The 26,395-nt window shown below is 34.8% G+C and overlaps 3 protein-coding genes across 6 annotated transcripts; 2 read left to right on the top strand and 1 right to left on the bottom strand.

The window, feature by feature from the left end:
• The first annotated feature begins 180 nt into the window (after positions 1–180).
• LOC105450101 lies at positions 181–1,886 on the top strand. Of its 2 annotated transcripts, none has more exons than XM_011689799.1 (3): positions 181–298; positions 809–1,422; positions 1,491–1,886. In XM_011689799.1, the coding sequence occupies exons 1-3, from the start codon at positions 268–270 to the stop codon at positions 1,725–1,727; spliced, it is 882 nt and encodes a 293-aa protein (XP_011688101.1). In that variant the 5' UTR covers positions 181–267; the 3' UTR covers positions 1,728–1,886. The 2 variants fall into 2 exon arrangements, with proteins under 2 accessions (XP_011688101.1, XP_011688188.1); XM_011689886.1 differs by having other exon boundaries at positions 207–302.
• A 317-nt stretch (positions 1,887–2,203) lies between these two features.
• On the top strand, positions 2,204–4,235 carry LOC105450004. 2 transcript variants are annotated; one of them, XM_011689588.1, is made up of 3 exons: positions 2,204–2,435; positions 2,742–3,409; positions 3,849–4,235. In XM_011689588.1, exons 1-3 carry the CDS (start codon positions 2,363–2,365, stop codon positions 4,080–4,082), a joined length of 975 nt encoding a protein of 324 aa, XP_011687890.1. In that variant the 5' UTR covers positions 2,204–2,362; the 3' UTR covers positions 4,083–4,235. The 2 variants fall into 2 exon arrangements, with proteins under 2 accessions (XP_011687890.1, XP_011687977.1); XM_011689675.1 differs by lacking the exon at positions 2,204–2,435 and adding an exon at positions 2,542–2,665.
• Positions 4,236–4,407: 172 nt separating this feature from the next.
• On the bottom strand, positions 4,408–26,295 carry LOC105449899 (plastin-2). Of its 2 annotated transcripts, none has more exons than XM_011689460.1 (4): positions 25,757–26,295; positions 8,986–9,416; positions 7,415–8,633; positions 4,408–7,321 (listed from the first exon to the last, which is right to left on the bottom strand). In XM_011689460.1, exons 1-4 carry the CDS (start codon positions 25,805–25,807, stop codon positions 7,124–7,126), a joined length of 1,899 nt encoding a protein of 632 aa, XP_011687762.1. In that variant the 5' UTR covers positions 25,808–26,295; the 3' UTR covers positions 4,408–7,123. The 2 variants fall into 2 exon arrangements, with proteins under 2 accessions (XP_011687762.1, XP_011687692.1); XM_011689390.1 differs by lacking the exon at positions 25,757–26,295 and adding an exon at positions 10,713–10,917.
• Positions 26,296–26,395: the final 100 nt, after the last annotated feature.

Below are 26,395 nucleotides of genomic sequence, written 5' to 3'. Positions count from 1 at the left end.
GCTTCAGGAACCAAAACGTTATAGTTAAAACGCTCTGTATATTTATTATGTTACGATGTCATTATGCATATGATCGTGTCATATGAACGTGCATGCGTCACATGCGGTCATAATACACGGCATCCTGGGGTTCTGCACTATAGACGCAAGCGCTGTTGAATGTTATGCCGTTAAATTATGAGCACGTTCTGATATAAAGGAGCGTGCGAGTGTAAGAAGAGTAGTATCAACGTACGTGTAGCGTGTAGCGAGGCTCATTGTCACGAGATGAACGCCATCCTGATCCCGTACTTCCTAGGTCGGTAAGCCATTAACAAGTACACAACTACTTGAATCCACGTGCCTACCATACAACGTCGCATTCGCCCAAACTCTTGAAATTGCATTTAAACAAATGCAACATAAGTATACACATATGTCATGCACCCGATCTTGTAATGTTGATACTTCAAAAATTGATGAAAGATATGTAACAGAAATAAAACAAAATAAAATACGATTTATTAATATCAAAATTCAAATATAAAGTGTCTAGATATTTATATATCACTTTTTTAAAAGCTCTGCTGCGAAAAGTTCATGCTGAATCACTATTTGCCTTAGAACTGTCTTTTTTTTAATGTGCATATAAGTATTTAGTTTGAGACGCGTATCTACGGTTTCAAAATATTTTTACTGAAAGGAGTTTAAAAATTTCAAAGAGGGGGGAGTATAACTATAAAGAGATATTTAGAAAATCGTTATTACAAAAATTATATCTTTTTGGCGATAGGTGACTATAATTAATATTAAATTTTCATTTGCTTAGCGGCCTACGTAGCCGTCAATGACACGTCGGAATGGACATTCGGGCCAGAGTACGCATACGACATGAATATCACTTATATAATGAAACCAGACCCCCATCAACCTATCCACAAGCTGCAACTGATCTCTACGATAAAATGTCGTCCCAAAACGCCGGACAATCTATTTTGCCATTTGTACAATTTAACGGAATCGGAATTATTTGAAAATCACAACATGACGCGAGAAGCACAAACGGAACAAATGTTTGAGATTAAATTTAATGAGCACGGTGTGGAAGGTTTGGTGATCGAGCCACCGTCTCGCATGGAAGTCGTCAACGTCCTCCGAAAGATCGCCACTCAGTTTAATGTGGTTGTCGATCGGCGCAAAATTGGCATGTCACAGTTTATGGCCAGGGAGAACTCGACAATGGGCGATTGCGCGGCCGTGTACAGAATCACGCGTGAAGAACCCGAGACGGATACGAGCGAGAAAATAGATAACGATTTTCGGCTCGTGATATTGCCACTGGCCGACGCGAAACCTGAAACGACTCTCTTGATTCAGAAATCTCGGATGGGATGTATTAATCCACCGCGATACGTCGATTTTTCAAGGGGAATCTTAGAAATGGTATGTACACGTGCAGCGTACCTATTTGTGTGCATGTGTATAAAATTTTTTCATTGTATTCTTTACAGAGGAGATTCGTCAGCAAAATACAGATCAATTCAGACAAATTCGAAACCTTCACCGAATTCGATGGAAAAGTAAGATTTTCGACTGAATCCGAGATTAGGATATTATCGTTTAAAGAAATAATACAGATTAATCTAAACAGCATTGAACCTGCACAAAATCAACTTCCTTCCCTTTACTACGGCGAACTGATCGATTTAAATACTAATAATGATATTCCAAGCAATTTCATAAATTAAAGCGACAATATATCTCTACGCTCCGATAATACATGCAGATGACGTTACACTGTAGCCAAGTTATACACAATTTGCAGGTATTAAAATATCTAATCAAATTAAAACTATCAAACTGTAAACAAAGTTGAATAAACAGTACTTGTAAAATGCTTGTAAAAAGCTTTTCTTTCCGTCTCTGGTTTCAATCCTTTACATTTATCGCACCTTTAATTCATCGCCAATTTATTTTAACTTGAAGATATTCCAAAAATTATAACTCCGTAAAAGAACCAAGCCTCAATATTTTCAAATGATTTATCCGAGGAAAGTGACTATCATATCAAAAACAGTTTTTATGAAAGAACTCGATCTATTTTAAGAAAGGATAATGTTTTCTATTGCAATTACGAAATTGAATATATCCTTATAAAAATTCAATGGTACGTATATTCTTGAATAGACAGCATGTTGTAACGCACAAGACTTAGTCTTGTCTAGGAAATACGCAATTGTGGCAAATTTGAGGTCAAAAGCGAGTGCGTTACATTTCCACGAAGTCGTAATAATTAGCGTTGGCGCGTTAGTGGTGAATTAAAATGAATTACCTAATAAGAACGTCCTTAATGATATAAAGGCAGTATAAAAGCGCTTTCAAGATGAAGAGTGGCGTCAAACTGCGATTTGTATACGGTGACATGATCGTCGCAGCGTTTATACCATTCTTTTTAGGTAAGTCAACTGTTCATAAAATAGCGTATCATTATAAATTATATTTCTATTTATATTTTCTCTTTCACAAAATGTAAAAAAAGAATCTTCTTACGTATCTGTGTATATAAAAATTTAATCATACTTTTTGCAGAGGAGATTTGTCAGTAAAATAGATCAATTATATTTCTTTCAATAAATGAATAATACAAATGTTGTAAAATAGAACACAAAGCTGCGACAAATAATAAGTAAGCTTAATAATGGCTAACGAAAAGAATGACGTCTTTTTATAAATTGCTACATGAAAATTTTAATTCTCATCAGCTGTGCAACTTCCTACCAAGGATCATGCGTGGCCACATGGACCCGAATACATCTTCACCGTTCATATGAACGTGACAGGAATACCACAGTGTCCTCATCATGTTCCAGCGTGCGGTGACCCGTCCGGTTATCGTATCACCTCTCGGTTACATTGCATTCCGAAGAGGAATGATACTCTAAGCTGCAGCCTTAGGTACGTTGATGGCTTCGACTTTGGTACGATCGGTGGGGAAGACAATGTCGTGAATCGACGGAGGAACATCACTGATGCGTCTATCGAGCTATTGTTTAACGAGGAAGGCATCGAGAGTATCGTCGCGAGCCAGCTGACACGGACCTATGATCTCAATATCTTGAAGACGGTGGCCGAGCAACTACATCCCGGCAACGATTTCAATAACGTCGAAGATGGCACATTCGAGGGTGAAACTGCATCCACTATAGGTAAATGCAACGTCACCTTCAGTACGTATCATCATTCCGGAGCTGAAAACATGGAGAGCCGCGGTTTCCGATTGAAGATGTTACCATCGAAATTGCATATAACTTCCACCGAAACCCTTGTCATCGACAAGATAACAAATCTTAACGATTGCAGCTGCTACGCAGACAGCTACTTTCGTAAATATGGTGACACGGTTGTCTACGAACGTTTACAAGCGGATTTGGTAAGTTATCTGCAGGCTACGACAATATTGTCGAGTAGTTTTTGCTTATATGCTTTCACTCTTAACGAATTCAAATTGTTTTCAACATTTTGTATCGATACTTCAATTTATTTCAAAGAACTTGATGAATTTTAAAAAGAATTTGATTACTATAACTTATTTTTAATGGTACTGACAAATTTAATTACTTTGAATATAATAATTGTTATTATTTAATGTTTAATGTTTAATGTCACATGTACAAAGATTTTAGAATTATTTTAGAACTTTTTTAAATAAATGAAAATTTGTAAATGTTCCGACTTTTCATATTGCAGATTTCATTTTTTTAATTGATATAATTAAATATAAAAAATGATGATCTGACGTACACTTTGTGTGCTCGAAAAGAAGCGTGAAATCAGAAGCTATTCTTAATTCGTGCGTGTCATTTTTTTAGGCGATGATGACGAGTCAAATGGAAATTAGTGAAACGAGTTTTAGTTCGTCTACAATAAGGAAGGGTAAGTCAATTTTAAACCACAAGACATACAACATAGTCGAAATTACAAAAATAATCTTGGAAGATATTCAGCCAGCCGTGAAAGACCCGCCTGCAATTATAAAACCCGGCGAGACTAAGATACTTGCTAATCATGATGTAAAAAGTATTTCTGCTGATAATAATTATTGAAAATGTTACGAATACAATAAAGTTAATTCTAATAGAAATAAAAGCCTATAGATGCAAAATCGCTACACGAAATAATTAATATATAGAATTTACTATACATGTGTAATACTGTACTTGTTATACAATAAAAATAACGAATAACAATACGTAAAACAACGTAAGAAATAAAAACTTATTATATACTATGTAGAAATAATATGTGACACATACATAAAAATAAATGGAAAATTTGATTTAACTAAACGTGCTCCTAATTGTAAGATTATTTCTCCAATAGCTCATTTTCATGTATTATTCCTAGTAGTTAATAGAAATGCGATAAAGCTGTACATAGTAAATTTTTCTTTATTTAAATTACTCATACATTAAATTATAACTAGAACGATGGACGCATGTTCACACACATGGAATGTGCGTGTTGTGTGTGTGTGTGTGTGTGTGTGTATATGATACGCGCGAATGTGTCTATATATGAAACGTATACGTATACAATGATCATCATAAATTGAAAGTTATTCAATGATTGCGACACTTAGTTCTAATTAGTCGAATTGCAAATGGCCCTCGAGAATTTTTCAATCGCGTAATTGCACACTGGACTAATATAAATGCTTCAAATTTGCGTCACATTATATTTCAACTTTTTTCGGCCAATTTTTCTTCTGTATATCAGTATATGAATGTGTCATGCATCTACTTCGTTTTCTCTTGAAATAATAACGCAACCTTGATATTGAAGAAATGTTACTTTAACGTCACTTTAAGACTGCAAATTTCATATCCACAGGAAAAACAAATTTAGAAAAGTATCTATGCAAATCGCGATAACATGCATTGCACTTAATTCATTTTAGATGATTTCTCACCTTTCGTAACATAATTACATTTAGCATCTGTCATAATTAACAATTGATCGACTATAATTTAAGTCAATGACTACACAATTATAGTAAATGCAAGAAGCATGCTAAATTTTAAATCTCATCTAATATTCATCCCTTGTAGCAATCTCTAAAATTTAGTGCACAAAAATTAATTACGCAATACAATGGAATTCGTCCCAAAATATTTGTAAAAAAAATTTTTAGTCCATGAAATTTGATTCATGATCATCTTGTGATTGAACCTTCGCTTGATTATAAAGGGAGCATTTATTTTCTAAAAACAATTAATTCCCCAATATTATATATATGTATATACATTTGCTACGTGCACGAAACACGTTGCAAAAATACGCAGATCAAGAGAAATCTACGTTTTTTAACTCTTTCATTCACAGAGAGCAATCGCGAATATTGTTTTAGTATCCATCTTCGAATTCATAAGTACGTCTCAATTCAAATAAATTATAAATGTTGTAAATATTGAATCATGTTTTAGACTTCAATATTTATAATGGCACGATTACAATTATTTTGTGCGTCAAAATGATAATCTGATAACATAATTATTATTCATTGTCGTCCATTTACAGAGTGCACGATACAATCGTCGACTGATCGACTTTTCGAACATGCATTATGTCGAATACGTTTTAATGACATATGGCAATGAAACTGTTGCCACGCTATGAGAGGGCAGATTTCATGAGTGAAGTATCAAAAGGCCTCCTTCTTCCTCTTTCAGGAATTACTATTTAGAGCCGGACAAGATGTATAAAAAGTCATCAATATTCTCGTATAATACACATATAAAGTATATACTTTGTACAGACGTCGTAAATTATGCTGGCTATAAAATTCATTTATTCAATATTAATGTGCAAGAAAAATAGTCAACCAAAAAGTTTTAGACCATTATGACTTATGACCCTCTGATAGATACTGTGTGAATCATCGAGAGCTCGTAAAAAATAATCGTTTAAATATAGATCACAAATCTCTTACATCCTAGATTATCAAATACGTATATCTACCTCATGTGTTAAATATATGTTTATGACTGTACTGCGTAATTTGAGTGTTAAATTACCATTCTATGTATATATATAACACGTGCAAAACAAGATAATTAATTTGTTTAAAATGTATACGGGATCCTACAAAATTTTAATTTCTTGACAAATCAAGTGTTAATTTTTCTTCTTTAAAGAAAAAACTTGTACGAAAATTATCATTCATTGCAACTTTTAAGATTCAGTGACCAATATCCTGTGCTAACAGATTTAAAATTAAAATTTTTCTAAAAGAATTTATCTATTAAAAATAATATTGAAATATACCCTGTACATTCTGAATATTTGAGTATGCACTTTGAATATTTCTCGGTGGTTTCTAGCGTATATTTGCTCACTTTATGTGTACTCGATATAAAATTGTTTTATACAAACCCGATGTGGTATATATGTATAATGTGAAACGTATGATATGATTGCATAAACAATAGAGAAGGAGAATTCCACTTTGCACAGTAAGACACGATAATCAGTCACATGTAGTAGTAGAAAAGTGTTTAGGAGTAAATAGTGTCGATTCGAGCGAGACTTACTCATGACAATCTGGCCTTCTTATCTTGTAAGTAAATACACTTTCTGGCACGAGAATTATCGGCATATCGATATACCGTAAATCTTAGATCAAAGTTTTATTATCGCCATTTTAATTAATAAAAAGTTTATTTAAAAGATATTTTAAATTTTGAATTCTTATATATCGTACGTACAGATAATTGACTATATGAACATATTCGTATGTTTTAATCAAAAAATATTCAGACTTCGTCGTAATACAATTTCTTTCATCAAACACGATCTTGGCATGTTGTTATGTACCTCACACGATATTCAACAAACAAAAAGGGATCAAACGATATCTCGTCAGAATTCCAAAGGAGTTCCCCTTCTCGTCTCATAAATTCTTCCTAGCAGTAATCCCTAATAATTTCTTCAAAATCAAGAGTTAACTAAACTTAATCTACGTATATACAAATATTACGCCCGTAGAAGAAGCGTGAGGCGGCGCGATCCGAGCAAAAGTTCTTGTGTAAAAAAGATAAACGGCATCAATTAGGTGGAGCAACGTGACGATGAATTGATGCCGACATTATTGACCGTTGTTTACGTTGTTCTGCTGATTTTTCACAGAGTCCATGTTCGGGATGTAGTCCATCGCCATCAAACAGGCAAATACCGTCATCACCATCTTCGGCTTCACCTCGGTAATGTCCTCCGGCAGCGCATAGACACGCGCACCGCACTTTCGCGCCAAAGATATCGCGTACTTCGCGTTGTCCAGATTTTCCTGTGCAATGAAAAAATTAACTTTGATATTAACTGAGAATATATAATTGCTTTAATTGCAAGAATATCGAGAAACAATAAGCAGAAATCTTACATTTTCAGTTCCGCCCTCCTTAACGAGATCATAGTTCACTGAACCAGGTTTGATGGCGTCGATGAGATCGATGACGACTTTGCCATCCGATATTGAATAATCCTGGAATCCCTTGATACTGCTGGTCTTTCCAGCCGCTTGGAGTTTGGAATTCACCCATTGAACAATTTCTTTCTCCACAAGGGTGCTTCCCTGAGTACCAGCTAGAGACGTCAGAATCGATAACGTATATGACCTCATCAATTGCCATATCAGAGCCAACGTCAAAGTCGCATTTCCGTCGTTGAGATCCTGTCCGGCGATACCCACGAGCGAGAAGTTCATTTGCTTGCCTAGTTCGACAGCATAATTGCAGTTCTCCAGCTTCTCCATAAACTTTCGAAGTTTTGTAAATTTTTTGTGCACTTTGTTCCAATTTACAGTGCCTGGTTTGATGATATCGTATAACTGAAAGATCACCAGGCCATCAGCGAGGTCTGAGTAGAGCCAGTTGACATGCGGCGTCACGCCCATCGAATTCATCCAGTTTCTATAGGTCTTTTCCTCTCGCGTCTCTTCTAGAGACTCTAAACCTTCGATGTTGTTTTCCGGCTTATCCAATCCGGGATAATTGTTAAACATATTAGCAACGAAGGCCAAGTTGAGTTTATAAATGCCGTTCACGACGTCGCTAGGCGTCACGAAACTACGACAGCCCAGCTTTGCAGCTTGTTGAAGCATAATTTCCGCCCTAGACATGTGGTTCGGTTCCATCAAGGCTTCTAAGGTAACACCAGCCGTGTTTGGTGCGATCTGTTTGATGAGATAAGTGTAAATCTCAGAGTCCGTGATGTCGGACTGGAAGTTGTTGCATCGCCTGGCGATACCGGCATTCTCCAAGTGATGGTTCACCCATCGGAGAAGAATCGCCTCCGGGGATAGCTTCAATAAATCTTCGATTCGTTCACCATCTTGCAGAAGAGTGGCCAAACCGGGGCAATTCTCGAGAGTGATCTGGTTAAACAAGCCGATTCGGATGATCTGCCAGAGTAGACCTAGCACCAAATGGGGTGAACCTTTGGTGAGATCGTGGGCATCGATGTTTACGATGTTGCAGCCAATAGCTTGGGCTGAGGACAGAGCTAGTGTCAAATTCTCATGCTTCTTGTACAGCGTCAGGTTCTTTTTGTTGATCGTGCGCTCGTCAATAGTGTCCGGACAAGAATGATTGATTATTTTACTGTAAAATAAATGCAAAATTAATTTTCAATAGGTTAATCAATTTTAGAGTTTACATTATCAATTGAGATAAATTTAAAATGATAGAATTTCGATATTATTGTATATATTTAAAAATTAATTTACGGATGTGTCTTAATTCCAGTTACATCTTTTAATCAATAACATTATTTATTAACTTAAACATTAGGAAAAATATATTTTATTAAAATTCTAGAATAATTTTAAATAAAACCAATATTTTATATTTAATTTTTCTAGATGTATATTAATGTAATACTATATTTAAGGTTATAATAATAGTAATGAAAAGAAACAACATATAGAGCTGCCAAAAAATGTACTGTACACACCAGAGTAATATTCCATCCTTGACCTTGTCGTAGAGCATCTTTCCTTCGGGATCGATGGGCAGCAGGTGCTTCAAGTCAGGATCGTGCGACAGATTGGTGTTTATCCAGTCGCTGAACGCCAATTGTTCCTCAAGCCTGACAGAATGTGTGGTTCCTTCGCTGGATGCCTCGGAAATTCCACCCAGAGTCTCAAGGTTCTCCTTCTTCGACACGACTTGCTTGAACGTGGAGCCCAGTTCGTTGGCCTTGAGTTCCTTGCAGAGCTTCTCGAACTCCTCGAAGGACAGCCGACCTTTGTGCTCCAGCCGCTGCTTATCGTCATACTCCTCGATCATCTGACGCACTTTGTAGCCCGGCATTTTGAAGCCGCAAACGTCCAAAGCGTTTCGTAACTCGGTAACGTTGATGAAGCCATCTCCGTTCGCGTCAATCTATTCGAGAAAGAAGATTGTTAGTTCTTTCATCGAAAATTCGATAATGTATTATGTCGTAAAGATCTTAGAAGCGATAAAGAACATTTACTCTTTTCTTAATTGTATTTAATTAAAGAATTCTGTTCGCAATTGATGATATCAATTGCGTTGTTGATATCAATATGATTTATAAAAGAAACAGAATTTTTTCTTTTATCTTCGTTCATCTATTTTTTTTGTTTGGCTACTGCTGCGTGATGATAATGTTAGATAATATCAGATAAATCAAACTTGCAACACCATTCTTGATAACATTGTGCAACATAGCAGTATCTTCTCCAACGCGATTTTCGTCACGCAGAAAGATATGCGTTTATTAGGAAAGGACGATTGTGTGTGTAGATAATAAAATGTAATTAATTTAATGAGCAAAACTCGTAACAAATGTTAATAAATTTCGTAAAGCATCGCGAATACAAAAAGATAATTAGAATCAAAGAGATATAAACGTCTTACTAGTCTCAGAAAATTTCTTAATATGGTATAAATATAGTAAATTCATTATGAATCCATTTATTTTTACTCTTCTACAGGAAAGAAAAATCAAAAAAATAATATAAAATTTGTCGAATTTTTTATTTTGATTGATCAATTGCAACTAAAATAGTTTGACAAGCACACATTTCTTCTTTAAGCGCTTTTGCTGTTTAAACTAATTTAAATAATTGGGTCATAATGAATAATACAAAATGGACAATTTGCAAGATTATTTCATTAGTTTTCGCATGATTGTTCGGCTAGAGTTAAAATTCCATAAGAAATGAGTTACACAAGAAATGCATCTATACAATTCTCGTAAAGTCGCAGAGGCTTAGCGCAAAAGAAATTCAGGTCACGAAAAATTCCGCTAGAAGATCCGCAAGCATATCTATGCATCGCTCGTAGACATCACAATTTTTGCGCGAGAACAATGGGCATACGGTAACGACGTGAATGTAAGCGGTGTATTTCTGAGAAGATGGACTTGCATCGGGGTTAATCGGCAGTTCCTTATGCCCATTTGAGATGCCCCCGAGAGAGTGTGCACGCTGCCAGCTAATTAACATTACGTCTTTCGTAAAATATACACAAGCTATCAATCTCTGATGTCAATTTTTTTTCAATTGCAAGATTATTCTAACAGAAGAAAAATTTATATTGGAAGAGAAATGTTTCAAAATTATCGTTCTTTCTACCTATTTCTTATATCAAACACTTATTACATTGGAATCTTTGCCGAAAAAACTAAAGAAAATGGAAGCTGAGTGCACTCACGAACTTAAATAGCTCTCGGAAATCCTTAAAATACTCCAGCACGGCGTCCCATCTTTTCATATCAGAAATTTCCATGTCGAAAAAATATAGACTTCCCGTGGAAAATAGATCAAACTGTCGCGACACGCTAGAACGAACTGAAACTGTCATTGAGGATTTATCAGTGTCATTTTATTGATCGCGCAGTAAAGTGGAAGTAAGTAAAAAATCGAATAGAATATATCCTCAGAAGTATCAATCGATTATGATAACACAGTAACATTTAAAAATGTTATCATGATTTTATCACAATAAATAAAGCAATTAGAAGTAAAATACATTTTATAACTCAAAACTAAAAAAACTTTTGTGATATTAAAATATTCTTTATTAAAATTAGAAAAATATACATTTTATGCTAAAGTATAATAATGTAAAAGAATGGTTTTCGTCGTTCTCATTCGTCTAACTAAATTAAACGTCACTCGTTTTGTAAGCAAGTATTTTAAAGCGAGTTTCACGATCTTCGTTAAGCAGGTAAATTTGTCAACGCATAATTATAATATGCAGTAGCATAATTAAATAATCAAGTTTTATCTTCACATTTATAATAGAATAGATGCTGGAAAATACTTGTAGTACACATATAGTTGCATCATTCAAAAAATATAATAAATATTTTATATTTATTTTATGTGATGAGAAATTCTGCGCGACACTAAAGATGTTACAAAAAGCACGAAAAAAATCTAAAAACATTTTTATGGAATCGCGATAACAATTCTAGTGACACTTAGTAGCAAAATGCAAATAGATACGTTATCGAAGGTCCAAGCTTATCGAAGTACGTCAAGTTATATGCTATGCGTCAAATGTCAAATATGTAAAATGTCAAACATATAATACGTACATACATTTTTATTTCTCAATATTCTTTTATATTTTTTTATATTAATATTTATTATTTATATTAATTTTTTATACTAATATTTGTACATTTATTTTGTATAATATAATATAAGATTTGAATAACAAAATTAAGGAATGTGACATGTTTCCTTTATGTCAATGTAATAGCCGTATATGTTTTTCATTTTTCCATAAAATTATCTTTCACTTCGTCATGGGAGCATGCAAAATGTGAAACGTAAGAAAGGCACTTCTTTAAAGTTTTTCCGTATGCATAACGGACGTGCCAACAGTTTGCAAGCGAAAGACTCGGCGACGGAAAAGGGAGTAAGAGCTGTCCACTAACCGAACGTTTACTCTGTCGCAACGTTTCCTCGTGAAAACACATGTTTCCTGTCATCGTTTCATTTTTCCGACGAGTTACGATCGCGTCGTTGCGATCAACAAAATCGATGTAATTTATGGACGCAGCGGAAAATGCGCGTCTCTCGCGCGTATCATCGCATAAGGTGGAATCCGGAAAACGAATAGCGAACGGAAATCAATTGAGCGCGAATGCGCTTCGTTTTGCTACGAGTAATCCTCCTTTTATTTTTTTCAACCAAGTCGCAGCGACGAGAGAAATAATCAAATTAAAAACAAGCTTATTACTATTATCATGTCGTATCAAGATACATTCAGACTAAGCTACTAAAAACAAACAATCACGATTGAACATTTGCGGATAAACATGGATGAGCAAGTCAATAACAAAAAGATAAATTTTATAAATATGTAACTTGTATGTGTAAGTTAATTAAATAATTAAAGTTAATAATAATATACGTTTTACTGAAAAGTTTGGTTACTAAATGTTAGTGTAAGATATTTTATGACGTTTCTTTCGTTTTTTTCCGACACTCCACGTATACTGGCCTTTAAGCAAACACGTGTATAGTTTCAAACAGCTGGTACACATAATGTATCAAAGTGCACACACCTGCCATCGGAATATTAAAGTGAACAAGTTTTGACTACGCTTGTATAACAATGTCTAGCATAATATCTTTAATTTTTTTCTCATTGAATACAATAGTGGTTTTGAAGAAAATCAAAAGATTAAAATGGAGTGAAAATATTTAATAATTTGAAAGAAATATACGAATGTCGTAATCATTTCCTGATAAATAAACAAGATTTTTAGGGACGTTTTTTTACTCATCATATCGTTTGTCGTAAAATAAAAATTTTCTAATAATTATTTCTTTTTTCATAAAACGCGAGCACCGTGCATCAATATGCAAAAGTATGTATTTCAATGTAAACCCTTTCTCCTTGGCGGGTTGGCTTATTGAACCATTCATTAAACCAGTCTCACACTTCTCTTACATTAAATTCAATTAAATATCTAGATAACTATTATTCAAAGCGCGTTTCTTTCCCGAAATATAATGATTCGGATGAAGAGTGAAAAAAAGTCGTTCACCTCATTATTCGGTCGGTAGATTGTGGGACACCCTATAGAAGACACCGAGAACACACTTCCCCGGATAGGCTCTCTCTCGCTTTTATCCTGGGAACTGGTTTCGCCAGGCATCGCATTGCACACTGTATGTCCCCGTCCCGCATTCATCCGCGGAAATCACGATTAAATTACCGCGCGGAGAGAAAAGGAGGAATCACCAACGGCGCGCCGTACGCGCGATAGACAACGTTAATAGACAATCGCAAGATTAGGGCGAGTGCCCACGTTCATTATGTGAAACCCCGGGAAACCGAGTTATAACATTGGCCTTAATATGCCGTAATAATAACAGGGTATACTCCACGTTACTCGAATGATGGCTTCATCTCGCGCGCAAGATAATTGATAAAGACGAAATTTAATGAAACGTAACGGAGACTGGCGAGATATGGACATTAAATAAGTTGACGCAAATTTCAGCAGTCGTTACTTTTTGCTAACCTCACAAATACTTAAGCGATTGTAACTTCGCTAAAATTATAGACATTTTTTTCTAATATTTATTCTTGAATAAATTCAATCAGAAATGACGATCTTTATCTTATATGTTTATTTTTTATTGATCTTGGTGATGATTAAAAAAAAAATGTTATCGCAGATTGTTGTTTTGATTTTCTGTAAGAGGCAGATAACGTCTTATGAGAAATGTTGCTATCCGTAAAGTGATAATTAGATACAGCAAAATTCATAAATTTGTGTGCGTTTCTTCCATGGATATGTCTAAAAATGAATCAAACGACCGTGACGAATAAATGCAATTCTACGAACGCCTCACAATTGACTATTCGATTTTCTCGCTTCCAAGGTAAACCTATCGCTACGTCATCTTGAAATTCCTTCTACGTGTGCACATTGAATTCGAGAGGAAGATTATTACATCATATAAAACTAATCGATAGACACACACAATAAAATTTAACACATCCCAAGGCTTAAATTTATAAATCTGTTCAAACTCTATATTGCGTACAAAGAACAAATCTTTTTCATTTTGGTAACAAAAATAAGAAATTAATATAAATCTATTTCGTGATAAAAATAAGAAATACAATATGTAAGAAATTACTTTTATTAGACAACTAATATTAATATGCATTTATTGTCATATTTCTAACATTGATAAAATTAGCAGAAAGACAGAGGTGAGTTGTCCTAGACACACCTTATGAAATTTACATGGTATTATCGCTAATGGAATTCCAAATCATTTTGGTTAGTCATCAGAAGTACTGATGACTACATGACTAAACGATATCTACTAATCGATAACAGTATAGTAATAACTTTGCCTTTTAAATGAAATAATATGCGGCCACTATATAAAGCCGTTAAAGTAAAGTTCAATTTAATAAAAAGTAAAATAAAAATTATTTAAAAAATAGCTTGCATTAATTATAAATTACTTTATTCTTAGCGTTCGTTAATTAGTAATTTCTCTATTATCTTGAACTCTCTTACATAATTATATTCCTCTTGACAATATCTAGTATTGAAAGGTAACAGATTGTCTCGCTACGTAAGTTCGTGACATTGACCTTGATCGTAATACTTTTTCGATAACATCATCATTGTCGCAATTTCTAGAGGCTACCTATACTGGTCGCCTTCACTGTAAATTTATGATGAACACTATTCATATATGTATGTGTGTGTATATCGATAAAGCATTAAAGAATAATGTGGCTCCTACTTTGATCCTTACGATAACAATTTAAAAAAAAATATATATATATATATAAAGTAAATCAGTGACAATTGTAATGTGATAGGTCATCTTTTAGAAGCTTTATAATTTTAATCCATGCATTATTAAGATAAGTCGAATTGCGAATAATGCTTCGCTGGGTGAATAAATTACACGGCGTTGAAAGCTTTGATGGGCGCCACCAGGGAGTAGTAAAAAGTTCATGCAAGGCGCTCTTCGGTGTTAGCTCAAGTGGCGATAATTGAACGGCTTGGAGGGAAACGGCTCGAAGGATACGCTCTCGTAGCTTTTGATAGTCTCTCGCATCAATTTACGTAACATGTATTTACATGCGAAACATTTTAAGAGTGATTTTGCATCATCACAATTAAGGTACCATGTAACCGGATTTACGAGCGATTTAAAATTGTTTTGTTTCTTTTTTTCGTTTTATTGTCACACGCGGGTATTCCAATTGAGGAACACGTTTCGACTAAGGAAAAATTTATTTTTAGTTATAACAAATAAAAATATCGAGAAAACATTTAATGTCATAGAAAATGGAAAATTTCATAAAATTGGATGCAATAAAATTCATAATTTTAATTATAAATTATATCGTTATAAAGAAGTAGAATGGATAACTTATAATGCTCACACATACAGTAATGGTTTCTAATTATTTGATAAAATAAATGGAAAATACAAATACAAGGGAAAGCGCCGTAAAGTTATATGACAAACTTTAAATATTCCGCTGCTAATTTCATTAAAAAAATGTGTATTATTAAATAGTAAACTATTTAATTTAAACAGTATGAATAAACTGTGAGATTTTTACGGTGTCTAATTGCGGATCTAAGTTAATACGGGAAAGATGAAAGATGTAACAATATTATGATGGAGTATTCTAGCCGAATTCTCATAGAATCCTTCTTATGTTCTTCTATCTGTCTATTTTATCACTTTTGCTCAATACTTAATAGATATATTCATGTAATTATATTTTTATCATCAGGAAAAAATACAAATTTAAATAAATAATTAATCTGTTCTTTAATATTTAATACTTACTGAAAAATCTATATAAAATTATCGACAGATTAACTTTATATATTGATAACTAGAGAATATATATTTAAATTAATGTTTAATTCGAAAGAAAAGTTTCAATTCCAATTATCTTAATTTCTTATTAAAAAAATCAAGCGTGAAATGCAATTTTAAAGTGCATATTACCTACATATATCGTTTCAAAATTTCTTTAAATTAAAAACAAATATAAAGTGTCCACAAGATTGGATAAAATATTCAATTCTTATAAGCAGTCAACTAAAGAAAAATTGATCCAGTGAGTTTTTACTATATAGTATTTTTATAACGAAATCTTATTTCGAAACGGAAACCGGATATACCGCAGGATGTAGTGATATCGCGAGTCAGTCGCAATGCTGACACAAGACCGCAATGAATATAGCTTTAGGAGCAAGTGCTCGCTGCCATCGGTGATGCCATTGCGGTCGGGTGTGCACTTTTGATGTCAATGTACACACACACACACACACACACACACACACACACACACACACACACATACATGTATATACTATTCGGCACGTACACCTGCCATTATCGCTGTTGCATCTCGCGCAAGTCGATAACTATCGGCTTTGGCTATTTTCCTTTATGCAACGGCGTTACATCTTACTCCGGCGCTCTCATATTACACAGCTTGATCCACGACGTGATTCGCAACTCGCATGTGCGAAAGTGAGACTTGACGCGATATCGGGGTTAATGACAGGCGTAAATTATACGAATGACCTATTCGACGCAGTGCGCGAGTAAATTGATCGTGTGCCACTGCGTTTACAAATCCCTTAATTCTCCCCATCGAATAATTACATATTATATATGTATATATGCGCGAGTAATCACGTCGCAAAGATGCACGAAATACAATCGTAAAAATATCATAAAGATAGATTAAATATAGCTTAATAGTTAGATTACGATAGAACGAAATAACTCATGAAGAATTTACTAACTAAGAGCGCATCGTTTAATAATATATTACTATTAAATTTTTATTCTCACAAAATTTACGCGTTATTATATAATATCATTTTCATGACTCATCATGTCATTGAAATATTATTTCATATAATTCCTTTTTCTATAGAATCGATGACCAATGCGAACGATGATCACGATAATGCTTTCGATGACTCAAGATCACGTACGTATGACCGTCACTGATTTTCTTTCTCGCAAAACATTACGGATCATTATGGAAGCATATATGTATATCAACGCGACATAAAACAATTTGTGAATAATGACTCACGAACCTTGGACAAAGATCTTGACAAAGTATTTTCTTTCTTTGTGTGTTATTCATCCGTATTTAAATGTGAACAGTTACTTATTAACACAAAACCATCCTGTATTTAATTACTCGCCGGTGTTTAATCATGCAAAGATGGATGACACGATCGAAGAAAGGAGGTAGCAAAAAGACATAATTGTTTCATCGAAACAAAACAATATTTTACACCATCGCGAGCGTCAGTTCCTTGAAATAATTTAACTCCCGTTGAAAGTCAGTACTCTTGACGCTTTGCACCCGTTAAAAATACGTTCTAATAACGATCTCCGGAGATTTACGAAGAAAAAGGTGACGAAAGAAACAAAGATGACTTTCAAAAATTATCTTTTATAAATTCTTTTCTCATGAAATCGAGAAGCGCATCAAAGTGATTATTGCGTATGTAACACGGATGCATTATATATTGCATAATGGAGAAAACGGACGGAAAGAATCGGAGAAACAACATCAAACGTGATCTCAGGTAGAGCACTCATTACGAAAGTCACGGAAGTGAAATCGGCGTGATCGCTTAATGAATCATCGAATCCAAATGTAATGAACCGGTCACGAAATCAAACATTCGTAAGTTACGACCGTGTGACTCATGTCACTCACGTACTCTTAAGAAAGATCGACAGCCCAGTGTTTTTTTCATAATCATAAACTGTTTCCGACGCTATCAATCTCAACTTCCCGAATAGTTATCACCGACGGCGCCATAAATAACATCATCGACAAACGCTTAAAATATTTTATTCGAACTAGCTGCATTTTCTCAGAGAATTTTTACCATATAAGGCGTGTTTTGCCCTACCTATGTTAAGATAACGATTTATCACTTCACAAGTGATAAATCGAAAGATTGATATATGACTAATGGATCACAAAAGACGCGAATAGAATATTTCAATGTATCTAAATCTATGATAAAAGATATGACAACTGTAAAATAAAATTAAAATATATAAATTGTAGAATATATATCATGTAACAATTTCGCGAGTTGACAAGCTACAGAATCCACTGTCTGATATGACATTTTATCAATTTAATATTTCGTACAACTCTTTTCTTCCCTGCGAGTCTTTGTGCAAAAAGAAAAGCTACAGTCTACACACTGTTCCTCGCTCGGTATTTGAAGAATTCATACTGCGGTTAGCCGCGACTTCCACTTTTCCATCAGCTATATACCTACTGATAATTGGCTGCGAGAAAATGACAAAACGACGAACACGATGATGACGACGACGACGTAGGACGATGGACGGTGCGTGCAAATAAGTTCTCAGGTCGTAGTCAAGAGACCGTCCTATTAAGTCGAATCTAATCTACCTAATAAGTCTAACTGCCGAGAGCCGGGAATTACGCGGTTCATTCTCTAGTATTCTCTAGCGTTGTAGTACTGTGAAATTAATTAAAAATCAACCCGCACGGCTACAACAATTAGCATACCGACGCGTATATGTTTCGCGTGATTAAATTAACGGTATTGTACAGAACAACGAGCGCGCAATTAGAAAAGTAACGTGGGAATTTTATTATTTTCTGTCTGCTTTGTTTTTCTTCTGTAGATACGTGTACTTGTTCTATGTATATTTATAATTCGCAGCATTGTCTTATGACAAACAAGTTAATAATATGGTTTTAAATAAAAGGTATTGTGAGCAATATATTTATACATTCGTAAACGTTATTTTCCACTACACGTTCATCTTTTTTTGCTGACGCGAAAATAATGATTGAATTTCAATTAGATGGCGCAAAAAAAGTAACTGTGTGAAATGAAATCGTTCACAATTAAAATATGACAATACTTGACACTATCACGCGGCGAGATCGTTAACTCGAGCGAACTTGTTAGCCGCTGTAACCTAAGTTCCGCAAGAAGGTATATCCGTTGCCTGACTCATCAATTTGTGATACCTCATTTACTCATAAGGGATAATCATCTTAATATCTCGATCTCTATTAGTGTCGCAAGAGAACAACTATTCACGATTATACATATGTAGTATATTAGTTAATTCGCTAAAATATGTAATCGCGCATTATATAATTACAAATTTCATGTTAAAATTTTTGCAAAGTTATCATAATTGTATTTTCAATAAATTCTAAATACTATATAATAGAAAAAATTATTGCCGCGCAAAATTCGTTTATGTCACAATCAGTCGAAGTCGGTTTTCAAGAGAATTCCGTGTGCAACTAAAAATGGCTCGTTTCATCGCATTTCATTTTATCTGAACTGCGGAACTTCGCCGAGAAAGGATTAATTATAACTACATGGCGTAATTAAGGAGCTAAGCGTGAGAACCAAACCGACAAAGGATACACGTACGTACGTACCACAATATAAACACACATACGAGTATGTATACCCAGGTGTTCTTACGTGAGAATTAACTCTGAAACATTGCATTGTATGAAGCTGAGAAAGGAATCGGCCACGTTTTTGACATTTTCATACCTTCTTCAGAAGAGAATCTTCTAATACCGCGAATAAATCAGTGTGTTTTACTTTGTTTCGTGATATCTTGTAAAGGAAACGACATCAAATACCGCAACTATTACTTATAGCATTTAATGTCACGTTAAGGTAAAACAATGACAAAAGCTTTCATCATGTAGACATAATCACCCGATAATTATCACCCGATTAAACTTGTTTAGTTAAGTATAGCGACAAAATAAAAGTATAATTATAACAAAAAATCAGATTATTTTGATTATTCGTATCTTGCTATTATTGTGCAGTCCGCACGTTCACTTTATTGAAGGACTTCACATTCAAGCTCGTGCCGCCCCCAATAAATGACGACGCATAGATGACGGTCGCCGACAAGGATCGCAGACAGAATTCAAAGATTAATTTTCTCTGGCTGCAGGCAAGAAGAGGTTCGAGTGATAAGTTTTCCCGTCATAACGACCGCATTCATGGTACGGCGTTCTCGTTAGTTGAATCTACAGCGAAATTCCTCGCGGATTGCATTTCCAACGTGGAGCCAAGGAGCCGAACAAGGAAAACATTATGCATTTACATACGCGCCACATTGATAGTAAAAAATCGCGATTGATTGCACGAAAGTGATTAAATATATACAAGTAAAAGGCAACAGCAATAAAAATGTTATTATATTATGTTCATCTTTATATAATTATTTTCTATTTTTAATTTTTACATAAATCGACTCTCGTAGATTTTATGCCATATATATGAAATTTTAATACCAATTATTCTTTTAATAATGATAATTATAACAATTTTTATAATAATAACTTTGTCAGTCATTGTAATAATAAACTCCTTGCATCCATTAATTTCAAGGTAACGGAAAAATAGTAGTGTCTTCATTAAATTGATAAATAGAGATCAGAAATAATTTTATAATTATATAATCAAATAAAAAAAAAAAATCTTTTTAAAAATAAAATACGCACAAACTCGATATCATTTAAAAAATGATCGATTACACGTCACCAATTGTGAGAACCACTGACTAGGAAAATACGTGCAATACGGACATTATGTGACCTAGGCACAATTGCGCAACGATCTTACTTTTAAGCAGTCGATCGCGGCCCATTTACTACTCCAGCGACATGCAATTGCATAACAATCGTAGCAAGCTGCTACATAGTAGCAATGTAGTTGAGCAATAATCGAGGTATAAGGCATTGTCAATCGTGATAAGAGGCAGCCGCGCCTGTTTACACGAGTCACATCGTATAAAAATTCAAAGAATGTTTTAGAACACGTGTTCGATAGTATGTAAATAGCGTGAGATAATTGTTACATTATTTTCGCATAAATAAATTAATCTTTATCTACTCTCTACTCACGTTATCAAAATCAAGATGCATAATGTAATAAGATCTCCGTGTCAAAATGCCGGTGCAAAAGTTGCATCACAAAAAGATTTCAAAATTATGTTTACAGATAACGTGTAGATGTCACGTCATTATCATTTCATTTGTATATATAAAATAATCTTTAGGAATTTTTAATTTGAAAGATGACAAAATTTTGACTACATAATAACGTTATAATTTCTACGAAAATGTAGATTTAATAGTTATAATTTTAAAATAAATACATGAAAATATAATGCGAATCTTTAAAGATACGTGAGTATCTATTTTATTACCCAATTCCCCGTTTTGTCCATCATTCTAATTTAATCGACAGCGCGTAAAATATTTCTCATGCGAATGTCATGCGCACGATTTTGCATTAATTTCATGCTTGCGAAGCTATGAAATAATTTTGGCTCGACACGGTCTAACGAGATCTCAAGAATCTCTGACGCGTGAAATGTACCTATTAACAAACTGCACACTCTCTTCTATGCAATTATTATATAATTACTTACTACAGTAAACTTAATTTAATTAACTTGGAGAAAAGGCAATATATTACCAAAAAATACAGAAATCGATTAGCAAATTAAATTTTAATATTTTTTTTCCATATAAATTTTATAATTTTATAAAAAGATAAAACTAAATTCACAATAAATACACGTAATAATCAAAATTGATTAATAAGTTATATCTGACATACTTGCGGAATAGGTAAATAAGGTCAGATGCCGCGTCAATATTTTCATTTTCATTATAATCACGCGCATATTGAATGAACCAAATGCTTCTTATTTACTGCTGTCGGTCTCCCGCTGTTTTTATGAAAGACCAACGGCGTGGTTTCTGGATAAGAAAAGAATGGCACGTGCCAACGCGGCGACATGGCGCGCTTCGGGTGGCCACTCGAACACGTGCACTCGAACTCCAGAATTTATTCTGGAGTAACCTTTCTGCGTGTATGCACAGCTTATTATAGACCTGACGTAAGTAATACGTATGATATCACAATATCATACATACCATATATATGAATCACAAAACTATAAATACAATTATAAATACTTGTATTCCGTAACAAAAATATTATTAAGTAATATGTATTATTTTAGCTCTCTGTTTATCTTCATTTTGATAATAAATAATTAAATTTTTCGAATTAATTTATAATTTATTGTAATAATTTATTCTCTGTGTGTATGTGACACTGGTTTAATTTCCACGTGGAAATTCGAGATATTATTATAATGATCCGATTTACTCGTTTACTTGTTTCTAAATTTTCTACGTCGATGATTTTTATATTAATATTCTATAAGAATAAATAAAAGAAAAAGGAATAAATAAACGAATTCTGATAGCTATCACGAAATTGAAGGAATGTTGATTCCTTGCATATTACTACGTCGACTAAATAGTGCGATACGAAAAAATTCGTCACGTCGACATGGTGAACTGCCTTCGGTGGCAAATAAAGCGCGAAATTCCAGAATCGAATGATGGATAGGAAATATGAGCGATATGCGAGGCCCGAGAGCTCGATTTCGCGCACACACTTTCGCTTATTCCGCGTGTTTAACTCTTTTTATTACGTTGTTTTATTAATGATAATAATTTACAAAAAAATGCTATTTGAAAAATATTATGAAATGTCCGAGTGTTAAGTTATATAATAGATTCTTTTACAAAGTGTTAACTTTAATAAAACATTTAATTACAAAAATATTAAATATTAAAGATTGAACTGAATGGAATAAGATTTCAAAAGTATCCTGTGACCCAAAAGCTATATAATTAATTTCTTTTTATCAATATAAGTAAATTTTAATAGAAAAATTTTATTTAAAATTTAATTATCAAAAATTTAAAAGCACTATAAACGTTAAACTATATACAAACAATGACCGTTTAATCGAGAGAGAAATCTAGTAGCCAGTAAAAATTAAACATCTCATATACACTGAGAAAAATGTTCTTATTATATATCAACAAGATGTACCAACAAGAATCGCTCCAAACGGTGCGTATTTTATCGAAACTTCGAAGTGCAAAGTGTGTCGATGATTCAGCGTTATGCCATAGGGGTGGCCCTTGATGTGCTCTTACTCATCGTTCGCATGCTGCTTCGCGACGCAGGATGTAGGAAGGGGTTGCGTCTCTCGCACACCGGTAACGCGATCAATAAGATAATTGAAGACTTTCTCGACGATGTACGATGTGACCAGCGGAAGGGAATAATTTCGCTATCTTGCCCATACTAGCGCAAGATCATTGTTTTCGAGACGACCCTCAGCTTTCGAAATTTTATTATTTGAATCGTGTAAACAAAAGATGCGTTATATCACAAAAGTGTATCATTTTAGTCTTTTGTCGAATGGAATTTTATTATTATCATGAATTACGTAAATAGAAATAAAACTTTTATCTAAAAATAGTATATTAATAAATAGTATATTAATTATAAATGAACTAAAATATTGCAAAAGGTAGGAATCAGTTACTGCGTGCAAAAAATTAATATTAGATACACAGTAAAAAAAAAAACAGATTATTTAATATTGAACCATTTCCCAATATTGTATTAAACCGCAAAAGGTTAACGAGTTATATCGAAAGTCGGGTCACTTTTCGAACGATCAGAATCGCGGAGGCGAGAAAAAAAAACGATCTCGGCAACAAGCCGCTGCGCATTCACAGCCGATCGACCAACCGTAAAAAGCCTGTCGCGGAGAGCAAAGTGCAATCGCGCAGCAACGAGGCTGATTGCACTTCCAAAAGCCGGGGCAAACAGATCTGTGGTTTATCTAATTTGTCTACGTGTGAGATGAAGTGTAATCAGAACAGCTGCGAGATTCACATGGCGGTTAAAAAAGGATTAACACGTATAAATAATATTGCGTTTGAAAAACGTTTTAACGTCCTTAACGCAAATACATCCTTTCTATCTGATAATACAAATAAATTACGATTTCTGATAAATTAAATAACATATAATATTACATATGACATTACAATGAAATTTAATATTATTTGCATAGACTTGTTAGCAAAATTATAAAATGAAATACTGCTTGGGTTTTGCTTGCAAAACTTTTTTTTATTAAAGAGATTATTGCTATCAATTTTCGAATTTGTACTTATATCTATATTTCGTGAAATTGTTAATCATTGTAAGATGATCTTATCACGAGACATGTGTCGTGACTCGGCGCAAAAAAAGGGCGCGCCGGACTGGACCTTATCAATAAGCAAATACATTGTTGTTTTAAATTATTAATAGTCACGTATTGTATTTGCAACCGCTAATAGCGCTCAAAGAATAATATTATTAAACAAGCAAGTATCGCGTCAAGGCTCGTTATCAATGTTTGAAAATATTTCATCTGTATCATGTGTTTAACTGCAGCGTGCCCAGAGATGCGTGGGTGAGAGAGAAGTGATGCATCGATCAAACTTCCTCTACAAATCGCTACACCAAACTGCATCAGCTGATGTAAACGAACTTTAAACGACATATCTGCTGGTAATTCCAATCAGCGGTTAAATTATTATCTTAATCGTTAGACGCTCAATAATATTGCAAAAACAAATTTTGAAAAAAAAATGGAAATTAAAATATATCGAGCTCTTTAAATCACATTCGAATTATCGTGAAGCGTGTCGAACGGAAGTAATTTATATTTTATACGTTTAATAACCGCACGTGATTTGATTCCTGCTACGTAAACAGGTAACGAGTGTCGTCAATTTCAGGTTTTGGACATAGCAATCGACAAATACATACAAGGTAAACACAAGGAGCGATATAATGAGTACGATGGTGTGTAACATGCTTATTCTGCCGCTTATGTGCACGTGTCCAGGCACATGGCTGCAGCCGGCTTCGAAACGAGAAGTGACCAGGTCATCCGGCGTTCCTGGCGATCGCGATTACGCACCCGACCGGTTCGAAACGCTTAACATTATCTTCCCATTGAACGGTTCTCACATACCACAACAATCGGAACGAATGGAGGGCGTTACCTGTTTCTCGTTTTTTTTTTCCGACTTAAGATTAGAGTAAAAATAAGAAAACTGAGAGAAATGGAAGATATCGGAAGATAATTTATTGAAATACCGAAATTTTGTAGATTGCAAGGTTTCCTCTACACGTATATTTTATAATAAAATCAGATACATTCTCAAATATTAATTTTATATAATTATTTTATATAATTCGACATTAAATGATTGTGCCTTATTCTGTAATAGAGTTATAACGGCCTGGATATATAATTATACTAATATAAATTTTTTTTTAATATTTCAAGAATCTTAAATTATCTTGAATACGTATGTATCTATTGGAAAATTTCGAGATTTGTAATTTTTGTTTTGCCGGAGCGAATATACATTCGAATGACTTTTAAACGATGTTAAACAACCGACAGGACAGAATTTAGATCCTAAAACGATATTGCTGAGCACAAGCCTGGTCACAAGCTGCGCAGGAGGTGCCGACTGACAGGGCGGCGACACCCGGCCCGGCGTGGCGCGGCGCAACGTCAGCCAACATAGGCCTCGCGGCTCCAGCACGAGGGTGGGCTTCCACGCTGATAAAACCGGCGATCGATAAGAAACCATGCGATAGCCGGCGCGCACTACGATACCGCCGAATCGCGGAAAAGCGGGGAAAATCCGCCATCCCCGACGAGAGTCGAAATATATCAATTTTTGTAAAAATGCGAGACACTCACCGCTTGGAATTGCTCCAACAGCTCCTGCCGATCGTCGATCGCGGTGGCCATATTGTCCGAATATATAATCCTTCCGCCTTTCCTTTCTCCGCTGCGGCTGCACCCGGTCACTGCTTCTCCGTCACTCTCTCACCGCTCTCACGCCCTTCGGTTCACTCTCTCTCTCTCTTCCTCTTTCGAACCGTCCGTCCTTCTCGGCCGGATGACTCGCGTATACGCGGTACACGTCGTGCGTGTCGTGACACAATGTGCGGCGCGCAACGTGCGACAACACTCAACGGTCAACAGAGACGATCAGGCGATTTTCTCACTCAATGTTTTTTGCGCGGACGCGAATGCGCGATACTCGATAGCCGACCGGAAACGACGGCTGCTCGGCTTTCGGTAAAAGCGTTTCTGGAATTCTACTGCAGTTAGTCTACCAATGTCAAACGCCAACGACAACATTCGACACGATCGGAGTCGCAGCTAGGACTGCGCGCGAGCCGCGAGGCGCGAACGTCGAGCGATACTCCAATACTCCAAACACCGCGCGCGCCAGCGGACCGATCGTTGCCGAGAACACACGAAGGTAACTGAAACGAAGCGCCCGCCGCTCGCTCGCTGCTCGACCCCCACACTGCCCCCGCCCGCGGCCCG

This window comes from Wasmannia auropunctata, unplaced genomic scaffold, assembly GCF_000956235.1.
Source record: "Wasmannia auropunctata unplaced genomic scaffold, wasmannia.A_1.0 LD336116.1, whole genome shotgun sequence".
NCBI classification, from domain to species: domain Eukaryota; kingdom Metazoa; phylum Arthropoda; class Insecta; order Hymenoptera; family Formicidae; genus Wasmannia; species Wasmannia auropunctata.
Note: the sequence above shows the minus strand (reverse complement) of the source record. Positions and strands in the feature narration are given on the sequence as shown.